The sequence below is a fragment of the Apus apus genome, chromosome 20 (assembly GCF_020740795.1).
Source record: "Apus apus isolate bApuApu2 chromosome 20, bApuApu2.pri.cur, whole genome shotgun sequence".
NCBI lineage: Eukaryota > Metazoa > Chordata > Aves > Apodiformes > Apodidae > Apus > Apus apus.
In genome coordinates this window covers 4255312-4270515 of record NC_067301.1, presented here as the reverse complement: position 1 = coordinate 4270515, position 15204 = coordinate 4255312, and the positions used below count along the sequence as shown (strand labels likewise).

Here is a 15204-nt window from a genome sequence, read left to right as displayed (position 1 = left end):
GCACTGCACAGAAACACAAGTGAGCAAACCCTAGAGGCCTCTAATTTTCTGCCTATCTTCTAACTAACATCCAAAAAAAGATACAACTGAAGCACTCCTTGATACCTTGCTCTTTAAAATAGAAATAAAGCCCCATGAGAAAAATCAATGCTTCTGACATCTCCATATTGCAGTTGGAAATGATGATTTTTTTTTCTGTTTGAATCTGCATGTTTATAGTTAACCAAGATCAAAATCTAACTGCAGCCTGCAATCTGAAGCTATTATCACTGAAACAAATTTTATTCTCTCCCCCTAAGACTCAAGAAAACAGCAACTCAAAGCTGTTTCCTTGAAGTAAAAGAAACTTTCCAATACCAGCATCCTCTGGTTAACTATCAACTGAGGAGTGAAAGATTTATCAACACTTCGCTAGAAGAAGTAGGTCTTTTTACCTTCACCATTGTTGTTCCTCTCACTTCTAAAGATACAGTGTTCTTCTTTGATGTGAGCCCCACTCAATACAATGTCTTGCCTTCGCTCAGCATCAGCTTGGCCAACCCTGGGTCCAACAGAAGATATTTCAAGAGCAGATCAGACACTTGCTACAATTCTGTGTACAACAATACATCCCAGGAATATCCAGGAAAAAAGTCTAAACTATTAAGACTATCCTTCAAGTTTAAAGGTTAGAACTGCTGCTTATCTCTCTGTTGCAGATAACTTATCAGATTTACCAGGAATTGGAGGATAATAGCTTGACAAAAGAGAAGTTTTCTCTTTCTCAAAACACAGAACTGAAATGTTAAAGACCTCTGGTTTCTTTCCCTCTTGTGTACCCTCCTTCTCCCTTCAGCAAAACTTCTTTATGAACTTCTTGCTGTACTTACTACTCTACCTTTTTCTGATGTCAGCTAGCTAGGCTCAAAAACTTATAATGATAAAGCTGTAAACTATTCTCTTCACTCTATGTTGAATTCTCTACATGTTTGATGCTCTTTTCAATAGGTCCAATGTGTATTAGAGTAGTGCCATATAACTGCACCTGTTTGTGTACTCTCCTTCCTTTGTTCCGCAGGAATATACAAACTAAGCAACCAAACATGGTTTGTTTGGTTGATAACAAAACCCACCTCTCTTCTTCCAGATGTCTAGACAACAAGTTTTGGAATAAAATCTGTTTTAAATTCCAAAAAGGGCAATTAAAATAAATCTCATGTATGTGAATGCAGAATACATACATTGTGCCAGGTATGGATAACAGTTTATTTCAACAATAAAGTGAATCCATATTCTGGTTGCTTTTATCAATTACTATGGTTTCTAACCCTCCACCCATCAAAATACCAAAGGTGTCTTCAGGAAATTCTATTACCTTAGTCTTCCTGTATCTTAAAAGGGATATCATGCTTTCTCTTACTGCCCAGGTGTAGTAAAAAGATTCTTATAAAGCTGAGTGACTGCACATGTTACTTCTAAAGCACAAAATCAACTTTAAAAAAAAAATACATTTCTGTACTTTTTTCCACCTACAGGAATCTCATGCTTTATTTGTACCTGCAACTTGAATAGCTGAAGGCACAATTGTTATTTAAACTCACGGCGTCTCCAGCTTGGGGATTTAAGCAAGCAAGGAAGCAGACTTCAGAGCATATTAGCACCAATCCTCACCTAGTAATACCATCTTTGATGTAGTAAAGCAGACATTCAGACATGAGTGGATCTTCATTCAGGTTTACAAGATGAGGAGTCTGAAAGGGCAAAAAAAAGGAAAAGTTAATTAAGAACTGGGGACCTACTTTTAGGTTTCTTCCCACAGCTGTGGAGGATGTATGTGAAAGCAGCAGTTTTGCTGAGTCTATCAAGCTTCTTCCATAATGCATTTTTTCAAATACAACCTCTTGCAGTACTGAAAAGCATCACAAAGGAACAGCAGAAATACAGCTCAGACTGCTTATTTATCTGAAATATCAATAAAGAGAGGGAATCAAGGCTTCTGCTGGAAAAAATAAATTCCTCATGGTGTCTTTGAGAACTTACAAAAGGGAACTCCAACACCTGAAAAGGCTGCTGCAGTGAAATTTTGAAACTGATGTGGAATCAATTTTGGCTTTTCTTGGGCAGTACAGGTCAGGTGACCATTTGGCAAAGTCTGTTAACTTCAGAAGAAAAATCTAAAACTACCAACATTGTCTGATATAAACAGCTAAAAACTCTTCATCTAAATTCTGCTAAATTTAAATCCACTACAGTTACTAAACCAACCTTCTTTGGTGAAAAAACCCCATTGGAATCAGCAAACAAGTCACAAGGCCTTGGTGTGAAAATCTAGCCAGTGAGATAGCAGTAAGCACAAGCACAAAAGAAAAAGCAAAAATGGTTAAACAGAATTAAAGCAGATGATGAAAGAGAAATAAACCTGTTGATAAGCCACTTGTCTCTTTGTTATCCTCAAATATAATAAATATAGCAAAAGGTAATAAATATGGCTACAATTCCTTGGAAACACTGCTTCTGTCCACATATTCTAGCTGCAAAAAACTTTGAGAGATGTTAACAGCACTCAGTGTACAGAAGTATAAAAATGACTGGATGTTCACAATGAAATTTGTCTTTGAATAAAGAAGCTGGACTGTCAATTGCCCAATGGAAGACTTAACTATGAAGAGAGAAAGGAGAAAAGCAACAGAATGCCTTTTTCACCCCTAAAAATATAGAGGGCACATGAAACCCCAGCTGAAGATGTCTCATGATGTCATTGCTCTTCACTGCATTCATATCAACTTTTGGAGCTGTATAAAGTTCTTAAATCAAAAGAAAACTGGAGATAAACCAAACCCCAGGCACAGTCAACTGCTGCAACACCACTGTAGCTAGTACTAGTTGGATACTTTGACAATAGTGACTAACCCATACATAAATGTTTTAGCATCCAAGCTCATTTACCACGTTGAAGTCTCAGTGGGTCTTTCACAGGCAACAGAGAGTTTTGTAAGAAATAAATCTCAACAACATGAGAGATGATGCTAGCAACACCCACTGTTCACTCACTCTGAGATATTCATGCCCAGACAGTTATGTCTGCAGCTTTCTCTTGGACAGCATTCCTCAAGCATGAGCTGAAGGATTTTCCCTGCTCCCGTCTCTGATGGCAGCACAAGCAATTAAATTTCCACAGCCTATTTCAAGGAGTTTCCTGTCATCAGAGGCACAACCCAGAGAGACAGCAATGATGGCACAATACCTTTTAATTCATGATGTAGACAAAATTTACCTTACAAAGTTCTATTTACAGCTCAGCTCGTGCTGTCCTAGTAGCATATGACTAGATTTATACTGATACTCCAGAAGTGTAAAGTCTTTATTTAGAAAAAAACAAAACAAACAAACTTCAAATTTGCTATCTACATCTACATTTTCACAAGGGCAACCACAGCTATTAGGAGGAGAACTAATGAAACTGAAGTGCTAGGATAGGAAGGAACAGAAACAAACAGGACTAGGTCAGGAGTTTTACTTCTCCTAATCAATCCTATATGGGTAAAAATAAATATCATCTATTACTAAAGCAACTACCTAATCCAGATGGCACTTATACACAAACCTGATCAGCAGAAAATGCACCAAAAGAGTCATCAAAAAGAGTTGAGGGCCTCTGAGGGAAAATCTAAAAGGAGATGAGGATCCACAACATAAGAGAAGAAAATGTAAAGAACACTCAACAAGTTAGTGTCTTTACAAACCTTGGGCAATTCTGGAGTAGATACCAAAAGCAAACCAGAGTTCTACCTACTCCAAATAGATCAGTCTAACACTACTTTAAATGAAGGATTAAATATTTTTCCAGTTCTGCTGTGCTTTGTTTCTGTACAACACTGGTTGCCATCTAACTTTTGATCAAGTTTGTTACACACTTGCACATGCAAGTTTCAGGGTAAAATATCACCCTAAAATATGCTCCTTGTTCAAAGGTTTTTTTAAAATACAAGAAAATAGCTTCTTTTCCTCATATTTCTTCACTAATTCTGCTTTCACTCCATAGAGAGCTTTTTCACTAACTTACAATTTTATCTTTATAGCACTGATTTATCCTTTTTCTGCACAGTTCTGTTTCTTTCAAATTTCAGAAAATGCAACTATGGGCATGTACTGAAAGAAATTTTCCCCTCCATCACCTTTGTCCAGTGGTTCATTAGATTAAAAATCCCTTTTCCCCTTGGAAAAAGCACTAACAAACAAATTTCAAGGAAGAGCACCTAAAAAATACTTCAAACTTTCAAGTATCTCAAAGAACAGGACACTCAGCTACTGCACAAAATGGCAACAAGCTAAGAGGCAGCACTTCTGAGTTGCTACTGAATCAACATGCGAGGAGCTGCAAACACCTCCTTGCAGCAGAGATTTTTCTGAAGGAAGGTACAAAAAAAGCTCAGACATTTTGTGATACCAGGAGTCTCTCTGAGCTTCTCACCCTGCCCCTGTTTCATCATTGCACTAGACCAGCACATGCTTCCCTACTTTTAACCACCAATGGAAGGTACCACAGGCAATTCTTTCTGCAGCTGCCTATGAGCACTATCCTGCATCACTTGCCTGAGGAACAGCAGCCAGCTTCATTATTATGGGCAAAATAATCCTCAGATGTAGAGTGTTTTGACACATTCTAACATTAAAGTTATTTCTGAAAAGATAACGGAAAAGGAACTTCCTACTAAAGGTCCAAACCTCACTTACATTCTTCTGTATCTAATATGAATACAAGCCCTTGTGTGACTGGTAGGTCCCTCACCACCCTCCCCTCACAGGAGGGGACATGATGCAAGACTTATAATTTTTCCTTACCTTTTTGGGTGAGAAGACTCCCAGTGTTCCTCCATCTTCCCGAATGGCAACTCCCATTTCTGCCAACAATGCCTCCCTGAGAGATAAAAACAAGTGATTGACCCCATTTTAGGCTTATTAGACAAAATAAAGTCTAATGAAGGTCATGTAATGACATACATTAATTTCAACCAGTCTGTCCAGTGACCATACAGCCAGGACTGTCACCACCTCATAAGACAATATGGCAAGTTTCTAAAGTTTAGTTCAAGTTTTACATAACAGAAGGGTGAACAGAATTATCACTAAGCACTATTCTGCTGATCCATTGCTTTTGAACGCAGGAACATTCTCCATTTTCCACACTTCATTTTCTAGAGACTATCCACATCTACAGCACTTCTGATTCCTGACCTTTCCATCCTAATGGCCTCAGTTTTCCTCAGCTTTTCTTCCCATGTTTCATTCAGCTCTGCAATGATCTTCTCAGATTCCTGTGTGAAAATCCCAGAAGCTGTTTTAGAATTCTTCTCAAAGTTCTTTACATAACACAGAAAGCAATTAAAAGTTTGTGCTCAGTTCTAGACCTCAAATTAATTTTGGTTATAAAAAACACTCTCAGCACTTCAAAACTCCAAGTTGTCTTTCTAAATGTTTAAAAGGGTAAATGGCCTCAAAGGCAAACTAAGGAAAAAAGTAACTTCATGTTTAACCACAATCAGATTTTAATTTGAACCACCTAATTTTTGGGTTTGGGTTTTTTTGTTTGTTAGTGGTTGGGTTTTTTTTATCTGATTTACAGACATCATTCAGTAACTGGATGCCAAAGAACTGCAGAGACCACACTGTTATTTCCATGGCAACAGCAGGTTTCCAATAGGAAAGGGATATACAGTGTGTTTTCCTGCCCATTCCAATCCCTGTGGCAGCGTCTCATGGACAAGACATGAGAATGAAGCACAGATTTAACACAGCCAGCTCTCCCCACTCATCCGCCCATGGAGATTGGGGGGTCTTTCATCAAAATTTAGAAATACTTCACTGTAATGCAGTTTTGATGCAGTTCAGTTCTATGCAGAACTGGGACAAGGCTGCTATTGTCTGGATAAAGCAAGCTATTCTGTGTGCCTCACATTTTAATCTGTGGGGGCTGGGCAAATTCAACAGTGGCAGGATTATTCTTCCTCTTCTTTTTTTTAACTTAGGGGTAATTTGGTTTTCTGAAAGCATTTGCTAGTCAGACTTTATCCACACTGGTGCTGACCAGGCCTCCTGAAGTCTATACTTATGATGAAATGTCCCACAATAACCACTGTATCAGAGAACTTGTAAACAAGATTAAAGATTTTAATTTACATTATAGCTGTAGCTCCAGGCTACAATTAGACCTAAATAATCCTAACAGGAAAGGCTGTGCATGAACCCAGTTTCTAGCCCACTACAGTTAAGTGGCCATTTTAAGATGCAAGTGGGTTTCAAACCACTTTGTATAGAAACAACCAGTTTCACTGTTATTTACCCTTGAAAGAGACTAAAATAAAAGCCTCCTTAATCTACAGCAACACCCACCTTCAAACGCTCAATTGCCTCTTCTCCTCCAGGTGTGGACATGATTCTTTCCTGTATACTGGACACAGATGTTAAGCCCACCTGACTACTGAGAGAGCAGGAGGATGGAGATGCACTGAGGGACCCCATGGAGGCTGTGGAAAAATTGCCAGGACGTTGATTCTCGGAGGCTAGCAAGTATCTATGTTTATTGTTCTGAAAATCTTTCAAATCTGGGAGAGAGACACACAGACAGAGGGGAAGGCAGAAAGGTGGGGAAAAGGAAAATAGAAAGAGGGAAGGAACAGGAAAAAGGAAAGGAAGGAAAGACCAGTGTAAGAGGAAAGCATTTAAGCAGCAACAAGACAAGTTTGTAATTTTTAGATGGCAGTTCTGAAACATATATTTTATTATTAGTATCCGTGGCAAAGATAACTCAGTTCAGACCCTGAGGATTATTAGTAAAGGACTGTGTCATAAACTGTTTTGATCAAAAAATCTTGGGGGAAAAAAAAAAAAAAAAAAAAAAAAAAATCACACTTTGCCAAAAAATAAACCATCCTGTTCCTAACTGAACACTAAACTTAGCACCATGGAGCTCAAACCCGGAACAGGTTCTGTTCCTGACGAGATTAGTGACATTTTGGGCTGAAGCCTCAATAGCCACCAACTCCTTAAACTCAGCAAGACATTCTCTTCCAGGCATCTTTAATCTAAAATGATTAAGTGAATCTTTATCACAGCAGTGGTTCTGCTGCTGAACCACCCAGACCACAGGGACAAAGAACTCCCCGAGCTTCAGTTCTCACAGGAGAGCGAGTATGTAAATCACTGTCAGTCTGTGGCAGGGAGAGGAGAATCAAGTTCACAATAAAAACATTGTATTACCTCTTGGCCCTCCCTATCTGAAAAGTGAAAATCTATGAAACCTGATCAGTGAAATATCTGGTAAGGCTCTCATACTTCAGAAGATGCTTTAAAGCTTGTTTTGGTCTTAGTTTAGATGAGGAAGGCCTTAAAAAAAAAAAACAAACCACACCAAAATGTAATAAGGCAGCTTGTGTAGCCTGAAAACCTGGAGGCCTGAAAGATGTCTCCTTGAAAGACAGAAAACAGTGCATGAATGATTTAAGAACAAACATGCAAAGATAATTTATTTTAATCTAATTAACTTCCCAGATATGTCTGCCATATCCTCAGAATAATCTCACAATGAAAAGATCTTCTAGTCTGGAAATATCAGACAATTAAATAGCTCAGTTTTAATATTTTTTTATCGTTTTAAATGCTATTTCAAAAACAAATCCTTTAAAATAAGTATCCTTAGGAAAGAAACAGGTCAAATCAGACCTTGCAAGTTATAAACAAGGGCTTCACACTTATGAAAATGAGATGCTCACACAGACGTTGCATAAATTTCCATGCCCTCCTACATCTCCTCTACTCCTACCCTGAACAATTCTGCTATTGTCAGCCTTGTGCCCTACTTCACTCCACATTCAAACTGCTGTTTCAGCCTCATGAAACTGATCGAGTCAGTTTGAAAACCACCATCTGCAAATACAGGAAAGCAGGGGTGGAAGAAGAAGGTTAAGGAAAGGAAACGCCATCAGGATGAGGAGAGCAGGCATGAGGGAGCAGGGAGGATGAAGTCTCGGAAAGGCCTGTAGACACATGCACTCCTGAAGACAAAGGCAGTGGCACTTGCAGTAGCTTTTTCCAGTAGCTGAGACCACAGACAACCAAACCCCTCAACATCATGCACACTCCTCCTGGAGGCTGCAGCTCTCACAGGGATGACATAGCCACACGCTGGAAGCAGCATCAGAATGTTAAGACAAGGCCAGGATGAGTCTTTACAACACCAGTAGCTTTAATTTTAGGAAATTTCAGACAGATCTCTTCCAGTTGATACTGTTTGGGTGAGAGTGAAGATGACTGACTGAAAGAGCTTAAAAAGTCTACCAACCCAAAATGATATATAATACACATTTCTCCTACAATGGACTACATATAGTTCCCTTCCATAGAAGCAAACACTAGAACATAAAATGCTATTTGCTGATTGTTCTAACCCTACTAAATTAATAATCTGCAACCAAGTATTTGAGCTCAAATAAGAGACCTTCATCAGTATAAGATGTCTAACTTTTTTTTTTAAGAGACTACACAAAATAAATAAATTTCAGTCTCTGGGAGGAACTGATAACATTTCATCTTGAGTTAAAACATTTAAAACAAATACTTTTATGTGGAAAGGAGACATTAAAAGGCCAGAGAGGTACGTAAGCAGAAGCTGTTTCAACTGAGTAACTGGAGAAATATTTGAGAAAAAGATTCTCTAGCTTGAATCTAAACTGTTGGCTGTCATGAAAACAGACTAAAGAATTACTACTCTCCCTTCTACATTCTGCCAGAAAGAAAGCAATGAACATATGTTGCATTTGAATCTTTGCACATTTTTTCACTCTAAGAAATGCTGGTTAAGCTAGTTTCCATGAAACTGCATTGCATTCCACAGAGAGTGTTCTGTCTGGGATTTCCCTGTGAGAAATGCTGGCATGCAAAGCTCAGTTAAAAGCTGACCCAGAGAAAGCAGGTTAAAAAGAGAACCACACAGTACACACATTTGCCTCCACTTCCAGAGTATTCATCTCCCATTGGATCAACTGGAAAGAAGCAGGAGGGAAAATACAAGAAGGATCAAAATTGAAGGTTCACCAGGACACAGGAAGGGAAGAGAATAGTACTCAATGTTTAAAGAAACAAAACACAATTTAACAGTTTTTTTCAGTTTGGATTTAGAACCTAAGAACACAGACTGTACCAAGCATGAAAACACCTGCATTTCATTGTCTTCTGGCCCCACTCTCTTGAAAACAAGCATACAAAAAGGTGGATACATATTGCACTTCTTTAAGCAGTCTATGACTAAGCCAGGACTTCTGTTTCACAGCGAAATAATCTCTGATAAATCAGAAACTGGTGCAAAATTCACTTTTTTTTTTAAATCTATTTTTCCAAGTCAAGGTATCTTTTAATCCACTGGGATACATTCTGTGTTTTTATGGGCATCTTAGCTAGCAATTAAATCAGTGGTCATATCATAAAATAATATATAAATCTTAATTTATTTGCCTTGCTTGGAATGAGGACCAGGAAATAATTCAGGCACAAGTTTGTTCTCGTGCTTTAAGAGGTTGCTGGCAAAGCAAATCAGTACAATACAGCTCTGCCAACCTAACTGAAGATCTTGCCCCAAAATAATCCATTACTTATTCACAAGCAGTTGTTTCATAGCTAGTTATTTTGAGATGACAAATAGTTTGTCACTCAAGACACAATCTAACAGGAATTAGCCACCATTTTCTTTTCTGAGCAAGGATGGTCTTGGAGCCAGGTATCAACTTTAACCCTTTACAGAGGAAGAAAGATGCTTTCTCTCTCAGTACAAAATTAAGTTTCTGTATCTCAACTATCTGTCTTTCATTGGCAGCCAGACAAAAGGCCCTTCATAACTCACCAGGGCAACTCTTGAATGTGTAAGCTATATTACATAAAAATCCCATACCCACTAATAGGAAACTCAATCTCCATGGTTTTCCTTATGAGTTTGAAGGTGGCCAATCCTAGGATAGCTTGTTTCTACACAGAAGAGGCTATCATTATTAAAACCATGTTCACAATTTTAAATCCCTTTTTCTCACAGGCCCAGCTCTCTCCTCTGTAAGAGAGACCAGCTTACAGATGGTAAGGCCTGTTTAATCCACTTACTGTCAATAATATCTCCCAGCCCTTGGGCACGCAGGAGATCCTTCAGCCTTGTCACCTCCTCCTTCAGCTCACGCACCAGCTTAGCATTGGGATCTTCATTGATCACAGCGTTGCACTTAATCTGTTTTGCACGATCAGCATATCTGGAATCAAACCAAAAAAGTAGAACCTTATCATGAACATATAAGTGCTTATCTGCAACACACGAATGCAGCAAGATAGGGAGACATTTAGCTTGTAGCTGTCAGAAGAGAATCGTGCATTCTATTCAATCATGTTTTTGAATTTGTGTTTAATACAGGTTGCTAAAAAGACAAGTTCTATTCAGAGCTGATTAACAAGGTGCATCATATGTACAACAGGTAACATGTTTGGTTTTTTCTTATTTCTTCAGTGCTTGAAGCCTCAGCTTGGATAACACGAGTTTGATTTTTTCAAGTTAAGAGTAGGCAATAAATCCCTAGCTCCCTATTCACATACAGTAGATTGGTTTTCTTCTCTCTGGGTAATTGAGTTCTTGCAAGTACCAAGTCTTTTCCACAGATTTTCTCTAAGTGTAATAACCCAGAGGATTGAAAGATAGCCTGTGGTCATTACCACTAACACCTACCCCTATCCATCTCAGATAAAAAGAAAATACCTTAAAGTGCTCAAAGTTTCATCATAGTTGATGTCTGCAGGACTCAAAGCAGCAACCATTGCAGTTCTGGAGTTACCACCTATAACGAATAGGCAACATTTCAGATGAATTACAGTGCACAATCTAGGCACTAATTACCTACCAAGGATCAGTATTTTCAATAAATCATAGAGCTCAACTATATTCTACATTACTAAGAAACATTAAAAAAATGGGAAAGAAAGCTGTAACTTGAATAAAGGGTAGAACGACATGACTCAGATTTGACTACGTATAATATCTACCTGTACTTGACACAAATTTAAGCTAAGTGAGTCAAAAGCAGAAAATTTGGTGAAAATTTGTTTTCACATTGGCACAGGCAAGTCAGACATACCTAGATTTTCTCGAAGAAGCCATGTTAGTACAGAATCCCTGTATGGAATAAAGTCTGTCTTCTTCTTTTTTTTACTCTACAAAGAAAGAACACACAGCTGAAGAACAGAAACCAAAGGGAAAATTAATTTTTAAGACATAAAATTCATAGTATAGATAGAGGAACCACGATACAGCTATAGGAGAAGAGCAGCATAGGCTATCCCAACAGAGGGGTGGCTCATCCTCAGTTGTACAAGTGATAACTGAGTTTGATATCAGATAACATGCAACAAATTCTGACACCTGAACAGCTGATATTAAGCAGTCTTGAGAATTCCCTTGAAGCACTACCCTCAAAAAGGTTTTTCTGTGTATGAAAAATATCCTTCTGCCATTTAAAATTCTGTGTTCAAACAACATTCCTCCTTTTCTAGGAAGGCTACTGTTTTTAAGAGCAGTCAGAAATGAAAGGACAACTAGCTAATCTTCCTGTGTTTCTGTGAACAGTCACTGGGAAAATCAAGGAAGGAAAAGGTGAAAGTGCTTGGACACTGAAATTAGAACTGTCAGTAGAGAGGAGGTTGCTTTGAGGTTTTTTTTGTGGTTTTATTTTGGTTTAAAAAAAAGACAAAAACTTGATTGCAGCTACTCAAACTAAAGCACAAAGCCACAAAAAGAGTGTTTAAGTATCTAAGTGCTTGGTCCCCAAATCAATAGTGACAAATGAAGAACCTCTACACAAGAGATGAGAGCTTTCTCAGCACCTCTTGACAGACTTCCCTCCAAATTTCATCATTTTTCATTTGGTCTAAAAGAAACAAGAACTTCAAAACCTCTAGAACAGAACATGAATCTTGGGTCATCCATTTACCTACCTAAATAATTAGTAGGCAAACAACTTGCTTCAAGAGATGCCAAAAGTTTTATTCTGCACAATAATTAACAAAGGGTATAGCTTTGCAAGAAAAAGCCCGATTACATTTTGTGTGCAGCTCCTCTTAATACTCACAACGTGCTTAAAATGTGATTGTTAGTCCTGCAGTAGTTCTACTGTACCTTGCCAAAGGTGAGGAACCTTCCAATGGACATGTAAAATTACTAGGAAGAGGTAAGCACCAGATGCTAAGTCCAAAAACTAGAACTGACTATCACCTACAATTCATCATATGGGGTAAAGGAAAAAAAAAACCATGGAGAGTAGAAACTTGAGAGCAAAGACCAAGTCATCCTGACTAAAAGTAGATATTCCCAAGCTAAGTCACCAAATCAGGAGCAGGGATGAAATAAAAGAATACTCCTAAATACATACTTAAATGTGTACTTTGCATTAAATTATCCCCAACCTTAGAACATTTTCAAATATTTTAGGACTGATAATTCTCAGGCTTCATGACTAATTTATAGTCATGGGAATTTCTCAAAGACCTGACAATAAAGATCTCTGCTCTTTGATTCCAAAGTGAAGAGAATAAAATCTTACACTCAGGCAAAAAAGACACCATCAACTACTACTCAGACCACCATACCTTGTTAGTGCAGTTATCCTAAGTTGAAAGCATTAAAGAAAGAGGAATAAGGTACAATGAGATTCTTAACAGAGCTTTATATATAAATTTCCACATTAGCTTGGATTTTCTTTTCTTGAAAAGCCAAATGAATGACAGTAGTTTTCATTGGAAAAAAAAAAAAATCTAAAAAGCAGTTAAGTATATTCAACCTGTCCCAAGCTGTTGAGAACTATTTGTAAAAGTAACAGCAGTAATTTACTTGCTCGGGTTTTTTTAAACAATAGTTGTGTACAAAAGTACTTTTCTAAACCTACAACATTATGTTTGGATCAACATATGCTCATTAAACTCAAGACATTATTAAGTCTTTCCATTGCAAGAAAAGCCAGTGATAATCAAATTATTACACCTGTACTTTAAAAATATTAAGAATAAAGCTACAGTTAGTTTTCTAAAATTATACTTTCCAACAGAAATAAAATCACTGCCCTGCAGAACTAAATGCTTGCTGTGTGAACCTGTCTTCTAGACAAATGCAGCCTTCTTTTGCAAGGCTTCTTCACAGCTAAATAAACCAATGCTTTGATTTATCAATAAATGAAGTTTCAATCCATCTGCATGACAATCGCAGAATACTATCAACACTATTCATCTGTCAAAATATACACAGCTGAACTGGCTGAGAATGCCAAGAACAGTGAAAGATTCTGCTGTACTGCGTGGTTTTTACCTGTCTCAGTTTTACTAGTTAGGGAAAGCTTGTTCCAGGTGAGTAAATGCTGTACTTACCACTTCAGCCAATGCTGAAATAACTTTGCCCAGAGTTGTGAGAGACTTGTTTATATTTGCTCCTTCCTGAGAAAACAGAATCCAGTATTATACAGTAATTAGAATTGTTCATCCATGAACCTCTGTCAACTAAGCAAGCCAAATGTCACATCCATGATCAGAGAGAAAAAAAAATGAAGTCTTCAGTTTTGCAAGTATTTTCTCCATACTTAAAACTGCAATGCATTCTTTTCCTTATTATTTGTCAAACACTCCACATGGTACTTGTACACCCACTTCCCTTTCTTTCCCCATTCAGAACTGGCCCCATACCTTTAATCGGGTTCCTTTGGCACCAGTTGAATCAGCTCGCTCACTCCCAGCTAGATCCACAAGGCTAATCTTGCTGACCTGCAAGGAGAAGGCACATTAACAACTACAACTAGTTCTTGGTGAATTAGAATGAGAACTCCTTTGAATTCTGTGCCATGAGAAGAACTTTACCATCTAAAAAAAAAAAAAATCACTGTAGTATGCTTGAAAATGCAGTCAAACTGAGTAGCTTCTTATGGATAAGAAGTGTCTGGGATTAAGCTCTAAGTGTCACTATTGTCTCAATTACCTCAAGAGACAAGGAGGTCTCACATGAACAGTGCACAACAGAAGTCAAAAGAAATGGAGAGTTACTGCTACAGACAACACAAGAGTCTGAAAGGAAGAGAAACTTAATGTTCCATCCCAACTTTAGTGACACCAACAATAAAGCACTGGCCTAACTCTTTAATTACAGACTGCATGTCAGTTAATGATAATTTTACAGGGTTTTATCTGGCCCTTTTCTGGAAGGGAGGGGGCCTTCCATACATAAACTTTTTCAGATCTGTCCACAGCAGTTTAGAAATGTGAACATTACCTCTATTTCAGCTACTTTTGGATGCAAAACCTCTATTTCAGAGCAATAAAAGCCAGAAAACTGTTCTGTGCGAGTTTAACATGCAAATTCCAGAAAAAGCTCAAGTCTCACTCATCCCAATTCCTGTGCCCAAAGAAAAGAACTAACAAGGCAAATATTTTGCACTGAGAAGCAAAACCACAGAAAGTTCTGGAACAAGACTGGGGAAGATGAACTCCTTTTATTTCATTTATCCCTCCCCACAGAACCTAGTCCTTAAAGCCATGAATTTCCCACACCTATCTATTCTCCTCCTGCACATATTCTCCATCTAGTTATTTTCAGCACTGAATAAAAATCTTGCAAGAAATGAAAGGTTCTGCCAAGGCAGGCAGCAAGTTCACCCTTAAAGAAAACACCAGAAAAAAACAATTACTTCTCTTTTCTCATCATACTGCCACTAAGAATAAGTCACTGCGGGCGAGACTTGTGAAGAACCATCAGAAAGCCAGTTATCTGTAATATACCTTTTCTGTGCAAAGGTCAGTTTCTGTGTCGTGTTTCTTCTGAGTAAAGACAATGGTGAAAACAGCATGAGAGCGGCTGCTGGTTTCATTCATGTTGGTAGCTGCCACAGTCCTAAAATACCAACAGACACAGACATGTTTAGAAAAGAGTAGCCTCTACACTGCAGGTGCAACTACCTGCAGGGCTGGATGCAGCTGTAAAGGTAGAGGCTGCACAGTTTATATTCTGCTCTATAACCAAGCTACACTGAACACTATTAACAAACCCTTTGATTTTTCACTCCTGAATGACTCTCATCTTCATCACAGTTAAAAGAGGACTTGCTCAATCTGTGTAACTCAATGTCATCTACCTTGCACTCTCACACACAAGAAAACACAAGCAACATT

General features: G+C 38.1%; 1 protein-coding gene across 9 annotated transcripts in view; it reads right to left on the bottom strand.

Moving 5' to 3' along the window:
• KIF1B (kinesin family member 1B) overlaps positions 1 to 15204 on the bottom strand; it is a 90976-nt gene that overhangs the window by 49088 nt on the left and 26684 nt on the right. For 3 of the 9 annotated variants that reach the window (XM_051637236.1, XM_051637240.1, XM_051637241.1), the window contains exons 7-17: positions 14815 to 14926; positions 13729 to 13806; positions 13417 to 13482; positions 11139 to 11214; positions 10763 to 10841; positions 10123 to 10265; positions 6370 to 6503; positions 5215 to 5294; positions 4822 to 4897; positions 1651 to 1730; positions 435 to 541 (exon numbers count right to left, since the gene is read on the bottom strand). In XM_051637236.1, the coding sequence (XP_051493196.1) occupies positions 435 to 541; positions 1651 to 1730; positions 4822 to 4897; positions 5215 to 5294; positions 6370 to 6503; positions 10123 to 10265; positions 10763 to 10841; positions 11139 to 11214; positions 13417 to 13482; positions 13729 to 13806; positions 14815 to 14926 (1031 nt within the window). Of the gene's footprint in view, positions 1 to 434; positions 542 to 1650; positions 1731 to 4821; positions 4898 to 5214; positions 5295 to 6369; positions 6582 to 8975; positions 9018 to 10122; positions 10266 to 10762; positions 10842 to 11138; positions 11215 to 12645; positions 12664 to 13416; positions 13483 to 13728; positions 13807 to 14814; positions 14927 to 15204 lie in introns of all 9 variants that reach the window. The other 6 variants (XM_051637232.1, XM_051637238.1, XM_051637235.1 and 3 more) reach the window with 4 other exon arrangements.